Source organism: Lepidochelys kempii, chromosome 20 (genome assembly GCF_965140265.1).
Source record: "Lepidochelys kempii isolate rLepKem1 chromosome 20, rLepKem1.hap2, whole genome shotgun sequence".
Taxonomy (NCBI): domain Eukaryota; kingdom Metazoa; phylum Chordata; order Testudines; family Cheloniidae; genus Lepidochelys; species Lepidochelys kempii.
Window position 1 is genome coordinate 23949017 of NC_133275.1, and position 23190 is coordinate 23972206.

Genomic DNA, 23190 nt, shown 5'->3' on the forward strand with positions numbered 1-23190 from the left:
CAGCTCCTAACCACCCTTGGGGACCAGCCCCTTAAGGGAGTGAATGGGGTGAAAGGGGCCGTCAGAGCTGCTGGGGAGCAGTCAATGAGAACGCAGGGGGCTGAGAGCTGTTGGGTTACAGCTGTTGTAGAAACTGCCCGCTCTGCTACACTCCCTTTCCCTCCAGGGCTGAGACCAGAACCCAGGAGTCCTGGCTCTCAGCCCCCTGCTCTGATCACTACACCCTGCTACGCTCCAGGGCTGATACCAGAAACCGGGAGTCTTGGCTCCCAGCCCCCTGCTCTGCTACACCCTACTCCCTTCCAGGGCTGAGAACAGAAACCAGGAGTCCTACTTTACTTTCATTATTTCGCTCAGCACAGCAAGTGAAAGCAGACTCTGTTTTGCCAGCTGCCCTTTCCGGCCACAAACCCCCACAAGGCTGGGGGTGCGAGGGAAGTTGTGCAAATATAGCAGGGGAAGTTACTTACATTTATTAACAAACAGCTTTATGGTCAATCATTTATACACAACATTAGGACATTCTGGCCTGCACTAAAATGTGCCAAAAGCAGATCCTGAGGGTCTGACCCTGCAGCCCTCACTCCCCACAAGGGTCCTGCTGAGTTCAACAGGACAGCCCCACAGAGCGCAGGGTCAGGTGCGGAGCATGACAAAGGCCCAGACCCTCAAAGGTGCGTAAGAGCCTCACTCTGACTGATTTCAATGGGGTGAAGTGCCTACATTGTATGGAGGATCTGGGCCAATGTCCCTTTAGGTCATGAGGATTGTGTATACCCCACACTGGCAGTGACAGGGTTACAGGAAGACTGACAGCTCAGTTAGCCCCTTCTGGGGCATCTGGAGGGCAATGAAGGATTAGCCCCAGCTGGGGAGAAACCGGCTGGGCGGGCCCTATAAAAGAAGGACTGCAGGGCCAATAGGAGAGACCCAGGAGACAGGAAGAAGGGATTTTCTGCTCTCTGAGAATGGAACTACAAAGGGATCTGCAGGGAGCAGCTTGTGCTCTGGGACCATCCCTGAAGGGAGAGGGCAGCCAGAGATACATAAAGCAGGCCTGAGGGAAGAAGAAGTCTGAGGCTTAGTGGCTGGGGAGGAGACAGGCCTCCAGGGAGAAGGCCCAGGGGGCAGTACTCTGTCACAGAGCGCAGAAGAACTCTGCAGAGCAGCAAAGACTCTGGAGGGTGGGATCTGGAAAGGGGGGAAGTTTTCATTCTTTGAGCTGGGCCTTGGTTACCCCAGAAGGGCTGGGGCACTCAGTGTGAGCTGGCTGGAAGGCCAAGTCACTGCACAGACCCCTGAACTCCAGAGGAGCTACAATGCCAGATCTTGCCACGAGGAGGTGCTCCAGAATGGTGAGTCTATGCCAAGGACACACAAAATATGGTGGCTTGATTCCCCCCTCCGTGCCTCATGCACCCCCCACCAATCCCCTTCCTGTGTCAAAACCAAGATCAGCCTAGATCCCTAGGGGCCGTTAGCTCATCTAGCCAGACCTGTCGAACGCAGGCTGGTTCTCCCTGCACTGAGCCCCGTCACTTGTAAGCGAACACTTCAGCCCGAATGCTCAATGCCGTGTGATTGTGAGTGACCAAGAGCAGCTTTCCAGACCTGCCAGTTACTCAAGATGCAATGGGGATCATTAAACCATCAAACAAATATCCCTTGAACATGCCCCTGCCCTGGCTTGAGGTCTGGACAGGATCTGGGGCCAAACTGTCAAACTCTGGGCCAGAGCTGGGGCCAAAACATAAACCCAGAGCTAAACACTTGCAAGTGGGGTGGCTGAAGCATTCCCCAGGAAGAGGCTGATGTCTAGCTGTGAATGTGAAATGCTGCAGCGATGAGACAAGGATGCTGGTGGTGAACTGAAAGTGGGGTAAATAATGAGCGACAAAGAGCAATGCAAACAAATCTTCCCGCTTTGTGGCTGTCTAGGCACCTGGTTATGCTTTTCCCCAGGTTAGGGAGGAACGAACATCCCGCCACCCACCTCAGGTGGAGAATGGACCTGCTGCTGAACACTGTGCACAGCCAACGAGACTTGGCTTCCTTTGCTAGCCTGGGAAGTACTCGGCACCACCAGCCGCTGCAAAGGGATGATACAAAAGAAGTCCTGGTTAATGACCACCTCGCAGTCAGAGCAATGCCAAGTTCTGCTGGCCGCTGGGGAGCAGGGCTGGTCCTGGCCGGCGCTGGTCCAGAGGACTGCCCGAGTCGGGCAGCCGGCGCTAGTCCAGAGTGTAAGTGAAGCTGCATTGGCTTTGGGTAACCATACTCACCAGCACAGCCCAAGCCAGAGTGTCATTAGGAACAGTACTCGCAGGTACAGTCAATTTCCATTCAGCATGTTCAGTATTTATCTGGATTTGCCAACAGAACCGAGCCTAAACCAAAACGACTTCTTTGGTTCCCTGGGGAGCAGAAACCTTCATCTGCTTGTGTCTGGCCAATATCAAACAGGCTGTCCACTTGTGTCCCAAGGATGGGGGGGTGCCATTACTTGGGGATTTTAAACACTAGACAAACAAAGCAAAGCGAGAAATACACTGGCTGGGAAACAGGGTAGACTAAGGATCTAAGGGCTCTTCCATCTCTACCTTCTTTGAGTCAGTGAAAATAAAATGCAATGGGGCAAATTCTGTTGCGTTTCCTTTTTGTAGCTCTGAGGAATGGCTGCCTTCCATCATGCACACTGGCCAAGGATTTTTTTATTTCCCTTTCCAAATGCAACTGCAACCCGCCAAAACCTGGAGGCATGATGCAGCATTTGGGTCCCATTCTCTTCTCCTTGATCCACCTTCAGGAGATGCCAGCATGCAGAAAATCTTTGCAGCCAGTGGATAGGTGGTTTCTTCACCAGCCCGGCATGCAGACAACTGAGATGTGGTTTTAGGTTATCTGCAGTTCCTTTAGCACTGCACTGTCAAGGCAACTTCATTACCCAGGAAAAGGCTTTTCAGGTCATTCCTAAGTAGAATGTTAGCCGAAACAGACAAAGGTTAACCCAGGGTACTGTGAAGCAGGCGTGAAAGCTGGGCCAACTAGGAATAATGGGAAACTGTCTGGGACAGCATCTTGGCTTGGAGACCTGGCTGTGGAAGAGCCTCTCCAAAGGGAGGGGTGGGAGCCCCAACACTTGGGACTTTAAAATCTGACTGGATAAAACATTAGTGAATATACAAAGTTAAGCTCTAATAGAAGGGCTTGTGTCTCAGGCTCTCTTCCTGCTATAGTGTTCATCATGCTAGTCCAAACAGATGGACCTCAACTGGCATGTCTGAAGAGCCCATCACTGAGGTTTTAGGCACTACACACCGATTTCAAATTCCAGTAAGATCTGTCCAGATCAGACAGCCAAGACTCTGTCCAAATCTTTGCATGCGCGATTGGCTGTAGGGTTCTGATCTGTCTGGCGTCGTGGTGAGCGCTGACTCACCCTGACATCTCGCTATGGAGAAGGCTTTGTGATGGAGGAGGTCTGACCCATTAGGGTCACTGTAAATCAACATCAGAACCTCGTCATAGATCTAATAGGGAATAGAACCCAGCAGAAGCTGGGAAGCACAGATCTCCTCTGTAGCGTGTTCTGCTTAGGAGATGATTTCAGGCAGGCTTTTGACAGTCCCAAGCAACATTCTCATAAGAAAGCTAGGAAAATGTGGTCTAGATGAAATTACTGTAGAATGGGTACAAAACAGGTTTAAAGACCATCCTCAGTAGTTATCAACAGTTTGCTGTCAAACTGGGGGAACGTATCTACTAGAGTCTTGCAGGGGTCTGTCCTGAAACCGGTGCCATTCGGTGTTTTCATTAATGACTTGAATAATGGAATGGAGAGTATACTTATAAAATCTGAACATGACACCATGTTGGGAGGGGTTGCAAACACTTTGGAGGACAGGGTTAGAATTCAAAACCACTTTGAAAAATTGGAGAACAGGTCTGAAATCAACAAAGTGAAATTCAGTAAAGACAAGACCAGGCTTAAGAAGGAAAAATCAAATGCACAACTACAAAATGGGCAATAACTGGCCAGAGGGTAGCACTGCTGAAAAGGAGCTGAGAGTTGTAATGGATCACAAATGAAATATTTAATAGGAGCCAACAATGTGATGGAGTTGTGAAAAAGGGTAATATCATTCTGGGCTGTATTTGCAGGAGTGTGGCATTTAAGACATTGGAGGTAATTGTCCGGCTCTGCTCAGCATGGGTTAGGCCATAGCTGGAGTCCTGGCTACAGGGTGCCACACTTTAAGAAAGATGTGAACAAACTGGAGAGAGTCCACAGGAGAGCAACAAAAATGATGGAAGGTTTAGAAAACCTGACCTAAGAGGAAAGATTAAAAACCCTGGGCATGTTTAGTCTGGAGAAAAGCAGACTGGCGGGAAACCTGAGGCAAGTCTTCAAATATGCTAAGGGCTGTTACAAAGAGGACAATGATAAGCTGTTCTCCACATCCACTGAAGTAGGACAAGAAGGCATCATCTTAATCTGCAGCAAGGATTTATGTTAGATATTAGGAAAAACTTTCTAGCAAGGATAGTCAAGCTCTGGAACAGGCTTCCAAAGGAGGCTGGGGAACCCCCTCATTGGAGGTTTTTAAGAACAGGTTGGACAAACCACTGTCAGGGATGGTCTGGGTTCATTTAGTCCTGCCTCAGTGCTGGGGGCTGGACTAGACGACCTCTCGAGGTCCCTTCCAGCTGCACATTTCCATGACTCTGAGTCTCCATGCGATGTGCTAGCTGCAACTTCCTTTTCCTTCTGTAAAGCACTGTAGCCATGCCCAGCAATGTCCACCATTGCTGCAAATGCTCCCACCATTAACCTGGCAGGTTCGGTATGAAGAATCATCACACAGGAGTCGCTCTCCTCGATATCAGCAGAGGCGACAGATTTGGGGTCTGAACATCAGACTAGAAATATCTCAGCAACCCAAATCCAGGGGTTATTTAACTGTTAATCCTTCAGGGGCTTTTAGACGACATCTTTTAAACAGAGGTGCTGGGATAGGAAAGATCTCATGATGTGCTTCTTTTCTAAGGGAGATCGTTTAACTCTGTCCTTGGCCAAAGTTTCCCACTGTATCATCTGGTTGTGAGCTATCTCCCAGAGGCAGCTGCATTTCAGTGCTACTGTGTGTAGTCTGTGAACTGCTTTAGGATATATTTTATTCATTTCATGAGGAAGAAGGAAGCTGCCAAACCAACCACGGACTGGAAACATGGGAATGTTGCTTCCTCTCCTTAATCTTGCCTAGTTCAGTGTCTGCAACCCCACTGCTTGTGCGTAGCTGTCAAATCCACCTGAGTTTCAATCACAGATAAATTCAAGGCAAGACAACTTCTTGCCTGGCATTTTTTTTTTTTTAAACGTGAAAAGGAAAAGCCAGAGGCAGAGGGGACCAGAGTTTGCACAGAACTGAGTCTCCCTTGTGCTGGGCATGCTCCAGTCTGTCCCAGACATGGATTAAATCACTGTTTAGATCATGATTAGTGCGTGATTAGTACCCCGTCAGCTGTGCTAGATGATAGAAACTCACAAACCTTCTTGCAGTCTCCAGATGCCTGTCCATATGACTACAGCTGCATCTTCATTACAAATGTAATGCTTTACAAAGATAGCACCTTCTGTCAGAGGGCATCCCCCATACTATTCTGACTCATACTGCCTGCCCCAGGAGAAGTTGGTAAGAATTACCCCGGATTTGCAGATTGGGAAACTAAGTGGTAGAGAGAGTATGTGATTGGTTCAAAGTCACAGAGACAGTCAGGATGAGAATCCAGGAGTCCTGACTCCCAGCCCCCTGCTCTGACCACTCACCACTCCTTTCCCAGAGCTGGGAATAGAATTGAGGAGTCTTGCATGCCCTCAAAGTCCACCAGACAGACAGTCAGTGGATGAACCGGGAATGGAACCCAGATCTTCTGACATCTGTGTGTTGATTCTGTGCTTTAATCACATGACCATCCTCCTTTCTTAAGAAATGGTCACTGTTTTTAGAAGGTCCCTTCCACAAGCCAAACAGCCCTGCTCCCCCTTTGCCGGCACTGCAGGAGGAGCCTCTGCGTCTTCTGATGCCTGAGCCATCTTTGCTGCTGTGCATTCCAGTGAGAACAATGCTGGGAGCAAGTAACCCAAGCACTCCATAAAGGGTCTGATTAAATTCCCATTAAAGTAGGTGAAAAGGCTCCTATTGATGTCAATGAGAGTTGGATCTGGCCCTATATGACCAGGGATTAATTGAGCCCAATGGGTCCAGTTACCACTTAAATCCTAGGGCTACATTCAGTCCTGGAATAAGATAGGGCAGTAAGGCCTCTGATCCAGAATCAGACAGGGCCATAAATAATGGCGTCAGTTACGTGGGGTGCAAAGTGAGTGGAGAATCCGGTATAGATGCTATAAACCCCTCTGGCATTCAGTGGACATGCAAAACATATGTCAATTACACACATCAGTGGCTGAGTCAGATTAGTACAAAGGAGGCAGAACTCACCCAGCAGCTGTGAGGCCCTGTGACATGTAGGAACAACAGAGGGTGCTGTGCAAAACGCATGACAATTACACAGCAGGGAGATGCAAAATGCATGACAATTACACATCAAGGGGATGGAAGGCCTGGGGAAGTAGCCGGAAAAGCAAATAACAGACAGGGAAGATAAATGAGTTGGCAGAGCTTCTTTGATTGTCCATCCTCTTGTGATTTGCTTTTCCTGTTTCATGCCCCCTGACACCAGCTAAGTAAAATCCTGCTCCCATGTAAGACAATCCACCGTTTAGCCACTAACACAGAGATGCTGGTGCTGGGGGGGCTCCCTCCCCCCCCGGCTTTCAGCCATTTCCATCATATACAGGGTTTACAGTTTGGTTCAATGGCTCTCAGCACCCCCACTATACACATTGTTCCAGCTCCCCTGCACTGATGTCAATGAGGCCTGGATCCAACCCACTTCCATCCAGTCTTCTGACCAGCATTACACCCAACACGCAACCCCATTTAAGGCACCACTAAATCTGGACCCCAATCTCACTCAACAATAAGCTTCCCCTGCACAAGTTGGATTAATTGATCTGAATGATTCTTGCCCATCTCTAACTTCTAATATCCTAGCTGCTAACATGGCGTGTCGCAGAAGCCCTGTTATTTCCCTGGGTCAGCACGATCAGGTGCCCCTCATGCAGCCAGATTTTCCTCGGGCTTTTACAGCGGTGGAACTCCATCGTTCCCGAGGAGTTACTCCTGCTCTGCGCTGGTTGAAGGGAAAGGAGGGTAAGACCCTCAGGCTGCTAATTCTCGGTGTGCGAATGAACTCAGCGAGCAGTGAGGGAGCTGGGCCTACAGCTATGTTCGGGGGGCAGTTTAACACTGGGACGCTGTGAGCTGCAAGAGTGCCAAGCACAGGGAGTTGCGGGGGGGAAGCGTGGAAAAGCACAGGGCCTGGGGCTTTCTGAAACATCACTTACCTGCTGGGGCACTTGCACACCTGTTAGCTGGAGGGGGGATACCGACGGTGGCTTAGCCTGCACGCTGGCTTGAACCAACAGCCTCTGTCAAACAAAACACCCAGAGTTCAAGGTGAATGGAGGAAGCAGGAGTGATTACAGCAACAGCACCCAGGCATTCGCCGGTTATCCTCAGGCCCCAGCATTTAACAAAGAACCTGGAAGCAGAGGGCATCAACACACTTCACAAAGGGGATGAAGTATCATCAGCCCTGTTTGGTCCTAGGGCACAGAGCGGGGAGTGACCTGCCCAAATTCATACACTAACTTAGTGACAGAGCTGGGAACAGAACCCAGGAGTCCTGATTTCTGGTCCTCCCAACCCTGTAACTTCGAGACACACTCCCCTTCTAGAGCTGGGAATAGAAACTAGGAGTCCTGACTCCCAGCCCCCTGCTCTAACCACTAGCTCCCACTTCCCGCCCCCAAGCTCAGAACAGAATTCAGACATACAGCCCCCCAGCCTGCCCTAGACCACTAGAGCTGAAATGATTTCATGTTCACCAGGCCCAGAAGCAACAAACAAATCCAAGGAGCCCAATTCTAGCCTGATTTATTTCCCCTGCAACAAGTCTAACAGCACCCAGCTGCCCCCAGGAAGATCGCCTGCTTGTCCACCTACCTGCTGCGTGGCCTGGACTTGCTGCACCACCTGGGTTGGCACCCCAGACTGTGTGGCCGACGAGCCCGGACTGGACTCAGAGACGGAGTCACTGGGCCTCATGGCACCTTCTGGATTTCGGAAGAGGAGAAGAAAAGGTCACATGAAAAGTCTGAGGAAGGCAATTCGGAAAAGGTGTCCAAATCCCTCCTGTATATTTCAAGGGAGTTGCAAAGTGGACTGAGCACAGGACTGGTGTTGGGACCTATGGGGGGTTCTAGTCACAGTGCTGGGACGGGAATACAGCTCCCAGACTTGGGAATGGAACCCAGGTGTCCTGACTCCCAACCCCGTGGCTCAGTAGCTTCATGCCCACATGCAGAATGGAGCTCTCTGCCATCAGGCATAACTCCTCTGATTACTGTTCAGCACCCGGTGTGAATTTCAGCCTCTGCTTCTAACCGAAAGAAAAACCCAGCAACCGCCTCTACCAAAAACTAGTGAGAAAACAGGTGACTGAGGCCTCTGATACAGTCTGCTTGTTCGATGGATCCTTAACGCAAAGACATTCCCTGCAAAGCAAGCCAGGTACTTACGATCACAAGGAGTTGTACAGAGACAATCGTAAGACATGGTGCAGTGGGCACAGGGGTGTGCGTTTGTGTTTGCTCCCCTTCCTTGCGAGACAGGTAATAAAAGACCCAAGGCTTTTATAACCAGGAACCTTGGCCACCTAATCCCTGCCAGTTCTCACCAAAGCTCCAGTGAGGCTGGTTTAGAATAAACATCCCCATACTATTAGGTGCAATCCCAACCCTCTGATCCTTCCAGGGAGGAGTAGGGGGAGCTCATCTGGGGCTGATTCTAATCGAGAAGCAGGAGATCACGTTTCATGGGCGTCTCGTTTGACATTATCAACAGAAGAGTAGGAAAAAAACAGCTCAGCGACCTTCCAGGATGGTGAATTAGTCTGTTTCTTTCAGGCGCTTGAACAAATCAAGGGTAACGATGGGTTTATCAGCTTGGGAACTCCGGGAGGCAGGAGTGGCTAAGCGGGAAGCCCTTTTCCCACGTTAACAGCTATGATTCCATGGACCAGTGGAGATGGATTTTGAGGAAGCTTTTGCACGATGGGTCATATGGTGTCTGGTGCTCTGGCATTTATTGAACAATTGAGCGGGGCCCTAGCATTGGTAATGTGCAGAGTATCTGGCACTTGATAGTAACCATATTTGTGCTGGTTACTTTGCACACCACAGAATCGGAGACATTAACGATGGAAAAAACGTCTTAGTGCAGCCAGGCCTGATTCCTGCAATCTACTTTTCACGTAGGCAGCTGCACTGCTACCCCCAATGATTCTGATGCAGCTTCCAAAGCCGGAGGACCTCCTTCGACTGATCTGCCTGAACTCCCACGGACTTCAGTGAGCAGCCCTGGCCCCTTCTTTCCTAACCCAGACGTCGGGAGTTTGGACAGTGATCGGTTAGGTGAAACTTTGTCAAAAGCCTTCGGAAAATCCAATTCCACTGGCTCCCCCATGCCATCCAGCAGCACAGTGCCCCCTGTCATCACACTAGTTTGTTAAAAAGGAGGTGCCGTGGCCTACTGGACAGAGCACAGGACTGGGACATTTCCTAGCTCTGATACTGCTCTACAGAGCAACCTTGGGTGACTCACTTTGCCTCAGTCTCCCCATCTGTAAAATAGGGATGATGACAGTGAGCTACTTTGTAAAATGCTATGCAATCTATTGGTGAAAAGCGCTAGATAAAAACAAGGGACGGTTCTTTTTATTTTGTGGAAGATGCTCTGTAAAGCATTTTGACCAAAATTTCTGCCCTCGCCACTCATCAATAAGTGGCTGCAACCCTCTGCCCCAGAGGTAGGTGCATTTCAGTGAGTGTGTGTGTGTGCGCGTAGGTCGTGATCAAAGACCTGAGAGAAACGTTACATTATTATCATATTCCTTCCCTTTAAATTCCAGCTGCTCCAATTGAGATGAGTATTTCTAATGTGCCTAAAACTGCAACAGCCATTGATCCGACCGCACTGTAAGTTTACAAAGCATGTTGGGACCTGAGTTAAGCCCCACAGCTACCCTGCAAGGTAGGCAACTATAAGTATTATTACCTCTGCTGTTCAGATGGGGAAATGAACGTCAAAGGTATTAAGACGCCTAACTCCCATTCAGATCCAGGTGCCTACATAACTTTTGCAAAGGAAAACCAGCTCTTTGCGCTGTCTGCAAACATATTGATGCCCATTTCAATTAGATTAAGTGGGAGATGAATGCAGAAAGAAATCAGCCCCTACACAAGTTTCTAGGTGGTGAGATCTTTGCTCAGCTTTGCATCAAGCCACCCCCACCCCTCCTCCTTCACCTAAAGGCCAGATGGTAGGTAAACCTTTCATTATTATTGCTTTCCTTCTCTCTCTCTCTCGCTCCCTTTTTAAAGGCAGCAGAGCGTGGGTTCCTGGGATTACAAGGCATTTTGTGTTATTAGAACTGTTTCCACTGCTACACTGGTGGGGAGAGAGAGACGCTTGTCTGATTGCACCAGGGTCAGTGTTATTGACTATGGACCAGATCTCGCCAGGTGCTAGAGGGCAGCAGTCAGTGGCCGCTGCAGAGGCTCAGCACCTCTTGGCAACTTCTCTCCCGATGGAGTTGAGCACCTCCCAGGTAGGGTCCCCCTCTGGGTACGGCGCTGTTCACTTTGCTTATAGGTGCTGAAGAAAGCTGCGCCTGGAGTGCCCTAATGGCGTCCCAGGAGAAAGAAGTGATGCCCGAGAGAGGCATGCTCACTTCCTTCACAGTGCAGCAAAGCAGGGAACTGGATGATTGCTCTCCCAAGACCAGCTTCAGGGGCTTTCATCGCCACAGCTCTGAGCTGGCCCAGTAGGAAATGATTTCTGGAAGAGTGAAGGAGACCGATGTCTTCTAACTAACTACACCTCTACCCCGATATAACGCTGTCCTGGGGAGCCAAAAAATTTTACCGCGTTATAGGTGAAACCGCGTTATATTGAACATGCTTTGATCCACTGGAGCGTGCAGCCCCGCCCCCCCGGAGTGCTGCTTTACCGTGTTGTACCCGAATTCGTGTTATATCGGGTCGTGTTATATCAGGGTAGAGGTGTAGGTGGCTATGCACCACCCCTCACACACCCCCTCTAGCCAGCCAGGTACTCGATATTGGGGCCTGATTTTCAGAGGTGCTGACACCCACAGTTCCAGCTGAAGTCAATGGAGCTGCATCAATCTACACTTGGTGAGGATCTTAGCCTTTATGCCAGGGAACTAGAAGGAATAATACTTGTGGCAGATCTCTGGCCTGCATCACTCCAGGATGCAAACAGAAGGGTCAATCTATTATGACAGGGTCTGCACGGTGGAAAATCTGCCTTAGCTCACACTCCCCCTTGAGAATTACAACAAATTTTCTCTGAATAAAATCCGAGCCAGATTTAAAACCTAGCGTCTGCAGATAGCCCTTAATGGAACTGAACTGGAGGGGAGGGAAGTGTTGGGGGAAGTCTGCCAAAAAGATAAACTCCAGCTTTGGTTGTAGATGGATGTCTTAAGACCTTACAGGGAGTGGCTTGGTAGCTAGAAACCCAGCACCTTCTCCAATTAAACTTTCCACTGCTAGGAAAACACAATCTTGTTAAAACTCCCAACCGGAACATGAATCAAAAGGCTCAAGAGATTTCTCAACAGCTTAGGTGGAGCCTGATTATTATCTCAGGATGTCCAGTTTCTTTGGATGATATTTCATGCAACTCTGCAACACACGATTGAAGTCAGCGAGAATATTATCCGGCTGTTTTCCTTGCCTGCCCTCAGCTATTTAGTAACAATCTTCCTTTCTATAGGAAACCGACTGCTCCTGATCTGGGGATGTTTAGATCTAGAAGGGATGGTTGGTTGGTTCTGATTCAGAGTTAACTGGAAATGTTCCGCCTATTAACCCATCTCTTTCTACTGCTTATGCAGACCCTGGCCTGAATCACAAGAACGTGCTACTGTAAGGGTTTCTTAGCATGATCTCACGGGACAAAGGGCCTTCACACACCTGCCTTCTGAGACAGAAACTAGAATATAGCCCAGTACAAATTGTGGTATTTATGGATGGAGTTCAGTTCTTAATGCATCTTAACAAACTTGCAAGCACTCAAGTGGCTCTACTTACTCACCATTCATCTACTCCAGTGATGACTTAAAGGATTGGGAAACCTGCCTTACAGTGATAGACTCAAGGAGCTCAATCTAACCAAGAAAAGGCTAAGGGGTGACTTGATCACAGCCTGCAAGTACCTGCATGGGAAACAAAACTTTGATAATGGGCTCTTCAATCTGGCAGCCATAGGTCTAAGAAGCTCGGATGGCTGGAAGCTAGACAAATTCAGCCTAGACGTAAGGCGTACATTTTTAACAGTTAGGGTAATTAACCACTGGAAAAATTTAACAAGAGCTGTGCTGGATTCTCCATCGCTAGCAATTTTTAAATCAAGACTAGATGTTTTTCTAAAAGATCTGCTCTCGTACACACAGGAATTAATTCAGGGAAGTCCTATGGCCTGTGTTATACAGGAGGTCAAACTAGAGGATCACAACAGTCTCTACTGGCTTTATAATCTATGAAACCTGGATAGATTGGCTCTAGACCAATAAATAATGTGGCTACAACAGTACACAGCCATCGTAATAGATAGGTTCTACAGTGACTAACCTACGTTTTTATGACTTCTTGTTTCTGTTAGACCTGCAGAGGAAACCCTGTCCTGGGAGAATGAGCTGGATTCTATTCTAACTTGTGCATCACCAACGGAATACACTAAATTCCAAATTCAAATCTGAATTGATGATGCGTAAGCTGGAAAGAACCTGGCTTGACTCCCTGACCTCAGGGGGAGTTTGCAGTCTGGTAGCATTACATTATTATCTTTTCACTTGAAAAGCGAGTACATCTGTATCCGGAGTTGTCGAGAGATGATAAAGGAGGAGCCTCACGTAGACATTCTCAATAGGAGCAGTACATTGGAATAAGTCCATCTCTTGCTGAAAGTCTCTTGATGTATGGTTAGTTCTCAGTGGAGAGTCAGCTCTCCAGATCACTGTATAAAGGTGCCTCTGTTTGTTTACCTGAGCCTGTTCCACAGCTTGGATTTATTTTAAAGCGCGTGTTCTATTCTGAAGAGTGATCATTGCTCCTTCTTACCTCTCAGACATTCGCCCTGGCAGGATCTACCGGTAGAGGCAACAGTCAGATTTGGCTGCTTCTCACTCTGATTAGCCCTGCGGAGCCAAGAGAGCTCTGGGAGAGCAAGGTAGAGTCTCTTGTGGCTCATGCCTCATCGAGAGAATTGCTGATTCAATTCTGAGGGGGTTACAAAGGCAATGGGGCTGCACAGCTGTTCCTGGGGACAGAGATTCCCTGCAGAGCCATATTACTGGTACTGACCCAGAGGATGGCAAGAGGCCAGTGTGACAGGGAAGATCAGGCAGAGAGGAAGGATGGTTCCAGTAGTTCAGGCACTGGCATGGGATTTGGGAGACCCAGTTCAATTCCCTGCTCTGCCCACAAACTCCCTGTGTGAATTTCACCAGCTCACTTAGTCTCTCTGGGCCTCAGTTATTCATCTGTAAAATGGGGATAAAAATATTTTCCTGCTGCCCACGGGGGGCCTGAGGGTAAATACAACAGAGACTGTGAGGTGCTCAGATACTGTGGTGATCCAGGTCATAGAAGGACCTAAAACAGATAAGAAGGAGTTCATGCCCATCTATTGCAGGCAGAGGTGATTGATATTTGTTTCAATTATATACATGTACCCGGAGGCTGTGTCCATAGACAGATGACATAAACGTCTGGGCCTGATCCTGTTCTCACTGAAGTCAATGGTCTCCTGAGGGAGCAAGACTGGAATAAACATACAAAGTGTTCTGCTGAAAGGGGTTAGCAGTTAATCTTGTATCTAAAGACAATCCCAGATCTCACTAAAACTTATGTTTGTGGCAAGCATAGTTTTAGGCCCAAAAGAAGAAACAATCAAGACCCTTTAGGTAGCAGAGACAGTTGTGAACATGGAAGCTACTGCCCAAACCACTGGGTCACATGGTAGGTCAGAGCTAAGTTGTATGGGCCGAGTGGTTTTCCTGGTTGCAAACACAGGGACTAGGCTGTCGGTTGCTGCCTGTGTGTGTTGGAAGAAACAGCCAGGAGTGTGAGAGTGACCTTGAGGTGAGGCAGAGTGTCTAAGCTTCTTGGGCACAGAGCTCACCGGAGGCTCAGGCATGGGAATTTCTGAGGGAGGAAATTGCCTGCTGCTGTTTGTTTCTATGGTCAGAGAAAACAGCACTCTGGACATTTTTTTGGAAATAAACAAGATAAACCAAGAATATACCTGGCTCCTATAATCAATCCCTCAGCCTAAACAATTCTGAAAGGCCCCTGACATTAACTAACCACTCAGGCTGAAGGAGCAACCATAACATGTGAGAAGCCATGAGGTTTTCCCCCACCACACTCCTCCCAGACTTACCGGACACTGTGACTATGATATACTGCTGTGGGGCTGGTGCTGGAGTTTGTTGGCCTGTGGCCTGAGCCTGTGGCTGTGGGGCCTGGATTTCCGAGACATACTGTTTCTGAGTGGCTGGTTGCTGCGGGCTTTGCAATTCCGCTACATACTGTTGCTGGGCTGCTGCTGGTGCCGTTGTTGTCGCCGTCGTCGCCGGCTGTTGCTGCGCCTGTTGCTGTTGTGACTGTTGCTGAGCTGCCTGTAATTCCGTAACGTACGCCTGTGTTGCCATACCAACAGTGGGGAAAATGATAATAAATAAGGCTTTTTTTTTTGCTTCCTTTTGTTGAGAAAAAAAAGAGGAAAAAACAAAATAAAAAAAGAAAGAAAAAAAAACCAATTAATCAATTGCAAAGCGATCTGGGGATAGAAACAGCTCCCTGCTGTTCTATTCGTTAAGCAATAACTTAATTACACCCCATGGTTAATAACTAATTACAGTCAATTACAGCAGGAAAAAGCAGTAGCAGAGTTCATCTTTCTCTGCGGAAACAGGCCTGGAAAAGTAACGGTTCTGGAGAAACCTGTTCAGAACCAATCCCCACATTTTGATTGGATGCAATTTACGAAGCTGCATCAATTATCTCCCAAATCCCCACCACTACAACATACCCTTTTTAACCATACTGAAATTAGAGATCAGCCTGCTTCTGCTCTCGCGTCCACTAAGGGAAATCTGCAGTAACTACATCAAAGCCAATGGGCATGAGGGAGAGGAGAAGCAAGCCCTTAAGCTGGCATTTTTGGTAGTGGCCTCGGATTGTGGGTGCCCAACTTGAGGCGCCTTGGGCCCAGTTTCCAGGGGTGCTGAGTGCCTGCATCTCCAAATGAAGCTGGGAGTTTGGAAATTGCATTCATTTCCACATAATAAATGATCAAGCTTCCCCTTGATGGATCAACTTCAACCCCAGGGGCTACTCTCCTCTTACGCCATGGCTGGATTTGGCCCAGCACATGGGAAAGGATAGCTTTGTGCTCAGACGCGAAACCCACTAGACCAGATTCTGCAAATCAGTGCCACTGATGTAAATACACAGCTTCACATCAATAGAGCAGAATTTCGTCTCCAGGCCTGCTGGAGGTTCTGACAGCATCACCAGCTCACCCCTTGTGAGTCTGAGTCCTGTGCAGTTCACTGTGTCGGAGATTCATGGATAAAATTTAACTAAAACAAGGTCCCGTCAGCTCCTGCGGATATGGAAACATCCCAGGACACTTTTCAAAAGAGTCTCTGATTCATGGCCAAAATTTCCCCTCTTTTTGCTGTTGTGCACCTGCTGATTGCCCCTCTAAGCCCCAGAAGTGGCTGCATTTCATTGGTGGTGTATGTTGAAGGGTTTACAAGAAGCTTTGCAGTGAAAAGTGCTATGCAAAAGTCAAATATTATTAGAAATCTGAAGGTCTGAAGCAGGCCCGATCATCACTAAGAGGGTGGTGAAACACTGGAATGCGTTACCTAGGGAGGTGGTAGAATCTCCTTCCTTAGAGGTTTTTAAGGTCAGGCTTGACAAAGCCCTGGCTGGGATGATTTAACTGGGAATTGGTCCTGCTTTGAGCAGGGGGTTGGACTAGATGACCTTCTGGGGTCCCTTCCAACCCTGATATTCTATGATTCTATGATTCTATGATCAGAAGGGTGCCAGGCCTCAGATATATTAGAGAAGGAGAGCGCTCACTCTTACGCCTGACACACATCACACTTCCTGTTACTGAGCATGTTCATGTTTCAAGCGAGCCCATGGTGGTAGACTCCAGTCTACAATAATCCCTTGACACTCTCAAGCACTCTTGGACTGAGGATCTTAAAGCAATTTACAAGCATTAGTTAATGAGGCATCTCAAAGCCTCTGGGAGATGCTAGTGACGTGGGCAAACTGAGGCATGGAGCGAAGAAGTGACTTTTCCCAAGCACACACAAATGAGTCAGTGGCAGAGTTAGGACCAGATCTAGATTTCTTTCCAACTGGTCCCTTACTCTACCCACCAGACCACAATACCTTCTAGCCTCGTAGAACCTCACCATCCTGACTGTCAGCCTTAGTCTGATCTAAGGGTAAGAGCAGGAGCCTGGAAGTCAGATCTCCTGGGTCCCACTTTCCAATCCATCAATGGAGTCAACTGGAGGAGCTCAGCTGAGTCATTTTGCCCCTTGGTGCCTCGGTTTCCCCATCTGTAAAACAGGGATACCACTGAGGATTGATTAATATTTGTAAAGCAAGCTGAGCTCCTCGGAGGGGAAGTGTTCTGAGGAAGGGCATGAAGACACTCCACTCAGCTTTGCACACCCCAGTTCATTTCCCGCTCTGCTAAAGATAAGGACAGAAGCTCAGACAGCAGCATTTCTGACGTATGTGCTCCTACGCAAGGGTCTCTGAGGGAGAAGTCATAAGAATCACGCACTGTAAGCAGCAGACAAGGCCATCAGTTGCTTCTCAGAGACAACAGCCCAGACTCCAGAGTTATGGCTGCCTGAAGCTTTTCGACAACAGTTTTCATTTGTCACTCTGATCTGCCAAAGCTCCCACCCCAGAGCCGTTCTAGGGCTGCCTGTTTGCCCTTAGTGTGCTTCCCAGCTCCATGCCTCCCAGCTGTCACTCGCATCACAGCTCTCCCTGTCCCTTCCACCTTGGTGGCTCTCAGAGCCCACAGAGCTACTTTAGCCTTTTATTTTACTCAGCAGTAACACAAGGAATCTACAGACCTGTACCCTGTAAGACACTGGCTAAAGCAGGTTAACATAAGTAAAGCAGGCCCATGACTCTTAGCACTGATAAAATGTCCTGACAGTTACCCTAGATTTTGGGAAACTGGGAACTGCTTGCTCAAGAGAGGGAGCTGGTTCATAACGATACCAGGCAACCTCAGGAACACTGAGCAGAGCCTGGGCTTGGGTATTTTCAGATAGAATAGTTGGTAGATGTTTAACCACAAACTTGCTTTAGCAATAGGTAATGTCTATGATAATGAGCTAAAAAACATTAATATCTTAACCTACAGGATAAGGGCACCCTGATATTCTGAGGGGGAGGAAGCTGGATATGGACATGGAAGGCTGGGCATCTGAATAAATATTCATGATAGTGCCAAGGCCCCATAATAGGCCAAGCCCCCATGTAGCAGGGGTTGGGTTTCCATCAGTGACCCTTCAGCTTTTCATTGTTATCTACCACCAACCTTTGGGTGTGGGCGTTCCGGACCATAGGACTCATTGGGCATGCCAGGGACAGGGCTGGTCCTTTGTCTCTCACCGCCAGGTCCCCAAGGAAGGGTGTGAGTAGATACAAGTATCTGAGCATACACACACACATCCCTACCTTTAAAGGTCTTTTCACCCAGCAGCACTGCACACTTCTGCCACAACTGCAGCTGGGAGAGATGGCTTAGAGTAGGGGTTCCACCCCCGGCCCATGCGATAAAAACTCCCCAGCCCACCTGGGCCACAATAACTAGTTTTCTGCATAGAAAATCCAGGGCCGGCGTTAGGGGGTAGCAAGCATGTTAGGTGTCTGGGACCCCATACTGCAGGGGCCCCCGCAAAACTACATTGTTCAGGCTTCAGTTTCAGCCCCATATGGCAGGGCTCAGGGCCCCGAGCCTCAGCCCCATGCGGTGGGGCTTTGGCTTTCTACCCTGGGCAACAGCGAGTTTAATACTGGCCCTGCTTGGTGGCCTCCCTGAAACCTGCTCACGGCCTTCCGGAGGCCCCGGATCCTGGGTTGAGAACCACTGGCTTAGAGATCGAAGCATCTAAGCATGCCTAGAGCCTCTGGGAAGGAGAAGTTCTAGTTCTTAAAGCAGACCTTTGAGCTGGTTCTATTCCCCGCTCTGAGAGGTATGTGTGATCTAAGAGTCAAGACACCTGGATTCTATGCCCATCTCTGTGACCTTGAGTGAGCCATCCCCTGTGCCTCAGTTTTCCAATATGTAAAATGGGGATAAGGACAATAACCTCCTGTGGAGACAGAGAGGATTACTTAGTTAATATCTGCAAATCTTACTGAAGATGTGAAGAGCTTCTGACCCAATGAAAAGATGTCTCTTTTCCTACATTACTAAGTGTCCCCTATGGATCATTTGCAGCCGTAGGCACATGCTGCTAAGCAGGCATTTCCCACATGCCAACAGCACTGCGATAGCCAGGATTGCTTTCTGGCAGGCAGGGAGGCCACAGCATGTGCAAAGCTGCAGTGCTCAGCTTAAGGCACAAGGCACAATCCACATTCCAAAGGTTCCTGTGCCCTTGATCACTCCTTTAGGAACATGCCAATCTTGGAAATAACCTGTCTGTTTTTAGATCCATTCCCCACCCCCGGGATGAATCACAGCAAACAAATACGGGTCCTGATTCTCCAAGATGCTGAAGAGCCTGTGTGGGTGTGTGGCCCCTTCTGAGGCAAGTTCCTGGCTCCAGCCACTTGCTGATTCTTCTAACGCTGCAGAGCAAGAGGGCCAATCTCTCAAACCAGGCACATAAAACCTTCTAAAAGGGCCTCCGGATTGCATTAAACTGTCCTCCTCCCCCAGAACAAAGGAACACTCCGGGCTACTGAATGCCCCAATCAGAGAATACATCCCACAGGTCTTCACCAACAGAGGCTGCTACGATTTGTGGATGGTGCTTTTTTTAAAGCACACAGTAGTCTAACAATATGCTATGGAAGCTTCCTCTACACAAGATGAATGCAAATGGCAGACAGCTGGGAGACTCAGTGACCACTGCGAATGAGAGAGAGACATTCCAATCCAGCTGCAAGGTGCTGGGGGAACTGGCTGGTTCAGGGATCACCTCTAGGCTGCTGGTCCCAGTCTACATTGGTAATTTGGTAGTGACCAAAAGTTGCAGCTTCTAGGGTTTCTTTAGTGACCCATGTGAAATGAGTTTGGAAGTGGTCAGAGGCCAATTCCTAGTGACCACCTTAGGGGCTTGGCCATATTCTAGTTCCTACTGGGTTGGGATAACAGCACAGGACAGGTGGCTTTTTCAGGGTAGACAGGATTGGAGTGTGTTTAAACAATGATCCTGAATTATGCTGCACATAATGGTTTATTCTCATAGAATCACAAAAATGTCAGACTGGCAGGAATCTCAAGAGGGTCATTAAATCCAGCCCCCGAGAGTATCCCTGACAAGTGTCTGTCTAACCTATTCCTAAAAACCTACAATGATGGGGATTCCACAACATGCCTTGGAAGCCTGTTCCTGTCCTTTGCTATCCTTCTAGTTAGAAAGCTTTTCCTAATATCTGTCCTAAACCTCCTGTCCTGCAAATTAAGCCAATTCCTTCTAGTCCTACCTTCAGCGGCCATGGAGAATAAGTGATCACCATCCTCCTTGTATCAGCCCTGAACATATTTGAAACTGCTCTCAGGTCCCCCCTCAGTCGACCTTTCCAAGACTAAACATGTCCAGTTTTTTATTTTGTCCTGATAGTTCAGATTTTCTAAACCTTCCATAATTTTTGTTGCTCTCCTGTGGACTCTCTCCAGTTTGTCCACATCTTTCTTAAAGTGTGACTCCCAGAACTGGACTCAGAACTCCGGCTGAGGCCTCACCAGTGCCACGCAGAGTGGGACAACTACCTCCTGTGTCTTATATATGACACTTGTGTTAATACACCCCAAAATTATATTAACCTTTTTCGCAACTGCATCACATTATTGACTCATATTTCAACTTGTGATCCACTATGACCCGTTTTCAGCTTTATTACCACCTAGCCATTTATTCCTCGTTTTATACTTGTGCATTTGATTTTTCCTTCCTAAGTGCAGTACTGTGCACTTGTCTTTACTGAATTTCATCTTGTTGATTTCAGACCAATTCTCTAATTTGTCAAGGTCATTTTGAATTCTAATCCTATTCTCCCAAGTGCTTGCAATCTCTCCCAGTTTGGTGTCATCTGCATACACACCACTCCATTACCCAGGTCATTAGTGAAAATATTGAATAGTACTGGACTCCAGACAGACCTGTGCCAGGTCCCACTAGATACTTCATACCCATTTGACAACAAACCATTGATAGCTACTCTTTGAGTACAGTTTGTCAACCAGCTATGCACCCATTTTATGCTAATTTCATCTAGACCACTTTCTCCAGTTTGAGACTGTCATGTGAGACTGTGTCAGAAGCCGTACTAAAATCCAGATATATCATGTCTACTGCATCTGCTAGCCCAGTAACGCTGCCACAGAAGGAAATTAGATTGGTTTGGCATGATTTGTTCTTGACAAATACATGCTGACTATTACCTATAACCCTATTGTCCTCTAGGTGCTTACAAACTGATTATTAAATAATTTGTTCCTCTATCTTCCCAAGTATCAAAGTTAGGCTGGCTCATCTATAATTCCCCAGGTCGTCTTTGTCCTTTTTAAAGACAAGTATTATGATTGCCGTTCTCCACTCCTCTGGGACCTCACCCATCCTCCAGGAGTTATCGAAGATAATTGCTAACGGTTCCAAGGATTGCTTCAGCTAGTTCCCTAAGCACCCTAGGATAAATTTAATCAGGCCCTGACAACTTGAATACTTCTAATTTATCTAAATATTCTCATCTACCCTGCAAGCCTGAACCAGGCTTCCATAGTATGTGGGGACAACAATGGTGTGAACAAGTTCCCTCAGCATGTTAGGATTTACAGTGGGACCTAGCTGACTGTCTTGGCTAATGGTTAAATGGGCCATACTTGCCTCTTACCCCAGAGTGGGTCCCTCCAAGGCTGAAGGTGGGAAGCTTGCACAGAGGAAGCTTGCCTTGTCATTGTTCTGCAGAGCGATCTCAATCCAACACCTTTCATCAGCAAGAAATTCACCAAGGTTTGAAGGTTAAAAACTCTTACAAAATGAGCTCAAATAACAATAACTATCTCATGTTCCTGTAGAGCCTTTTCCTTCTAAAGAATCCCAGGGAGCTTATGAAACTGGCATGCATGTTACACATTGGCATTATCACTAAAATGCAGCCATCTCTGGGGGGGAATGTGGCAGCTGTTTAACAGCACACAGCAAGCATATAGTTTAGGAGAGGGAGTGAAGAAGCCCATATCCAGCTGAAACTGCAGAGGCAAAATGGAATCACCTGAACTAGAATTTGGCCAGGAACCTCAATTTAACAGCCTGAGTCTTGTGATTAAATCTCATATTTCATAATGTGCAGGACCCAGTCTAGAGGTGCTTTATGTGGGAGTGTAAGCACACAAAGATGCTTGAGAAGATCCATGTCTGCTGCACAAAGGGGGGGAACCACAGCAACAAAGACCCCAGTGTCTGCCAACTTTGCAGTTCTGAGCTACTGCATGAGAACCTGAAGGTGAAATTGGTGAGGAAATAAAAGTGAAACTGACCAGTCTGTTTTCACTGACCAAATTCAGCCCTAGACCCAACATAAATAGTGAGAAGTAAACCAGATTTGTAAAATCTTTTCATTTTATAAATTGAAGGTGTCAGGAGTAACACAGCTAATGATAATTACTAATATTCTTTACTTCTCTAACACTGTCTATTGCAAACATTTATGAATTAAATTTCTTAATGCTTTTGGGAGGTAGGTATCATTATGTTCATCTTTCAGAGAGAGAAACTGAGGCACAGAGCGGTTAATGTGGTTTACCTGAAGTCAAAGAGGAAGCCTCTCGTATAGCTAGAAATAGAATCCAGAACTTCTAACTCCCAGTCCTGTACTTTAATCACAAAACTACCCTTCCTTTCCAAGAAAGGCAGGAACACTTTTAAAAAACATATGCTCTTTAACCTGAGCATGTCCCTGTACTGTATTTGTGTTGATTTTAGTGTTTAATAACACAAAGTATCCACTCACACCAGCTCCACTGGCCCTTTAAAACGACAGATTTGTCTCGCCAAGGATCAAAGCAACAGACTATTCTGCCTATCTTGTCTCTTTTTCTCATCTGACACAGCAGCATGGTTTGTTCTCCAGTTAGATCCTGTGAACAGCATCCTCCCTTCCACATGCATGAGACAAAGTGCTGGAATCTCTTCACAAAACATGTGATTTGCTTAAAACGGACCAGTTAACACTGGCTGGGGCAGACTGATACAAAAGGGCATGGATGACAGGAACGGATTAAAACTCTCTAGGCTTTTGGAATGACAAATTTACAGCCAAGATCCCTGATTAGACGGTGTGATCCTGTAAGGTGATGGGCACCCTCAACTCCCTCTGGCTTCAAGAGATGTTGAGGGCACTCAGCACCTCGCAAGTTTATATCCTGTATCCCGACTTTTGCAACGTAAGAGCCTTCTCTTCCTTCTCACTCAGCCTAAACTGATCAATGTCCATTCAACTCCTAGTAGCTATTCCCCCCAAGCCTCATCTCTATATATAACAACATCTCATTCCTCCCCATTTTACCTATCCCCTTGCAATTTATTTGTGAAATGCCCAGAAGGAGGTCAAGGGGAAAGTCACACAAAGGATCCACAGCCACAGACCAAGATAAACGCAGCATCATAATAAAGTTATTTAAT

General features: G+C 47.6%; 1 protein-coding gene across 5 annotated transcripts in view; it reads right to left on the bottom strand.

Annotated features, from left to right (window-relative positions):
- The window catches only part of RFX1 (regulatory factor X1), a 49350-nt gene that overhangs the window by 24477 nt on the left and 1683 nt on the right, over window positions 1–23190 (bottom strand). For 2 of the 5 annotated variants that reach the window (XM_073318835.1, XM_073318832.1), the window contains exons 2-5: window positions 14661–14979; window positions 8133–8242; window positions 7472–7555; window positions 1994–2089 (exon numbers count right to left, since the gene is read on the bottom strand). In XM_073318835.1, coding sequence (XP_073174936.1) covers window positions 1994–2089; window positions 7472–7555; window positions 8133–8242; window positions 14661–14931 — 561 coding nt within the window. In that variant the 5' untranslated portion in view covers window positions 14932–14979. Of the gene's footprint in view, window positions 1–1993; window positions 2090–7471; window positions 7556–8132; window positions 8243–14660; window positions 14980–21400; window positions 21616–23190 lie in introns of those variants that run through there. The other 3 variants (XM_073318834.1, XM_073318836.1, XM_073318833.1) reach the window with 2 other exon arrangements.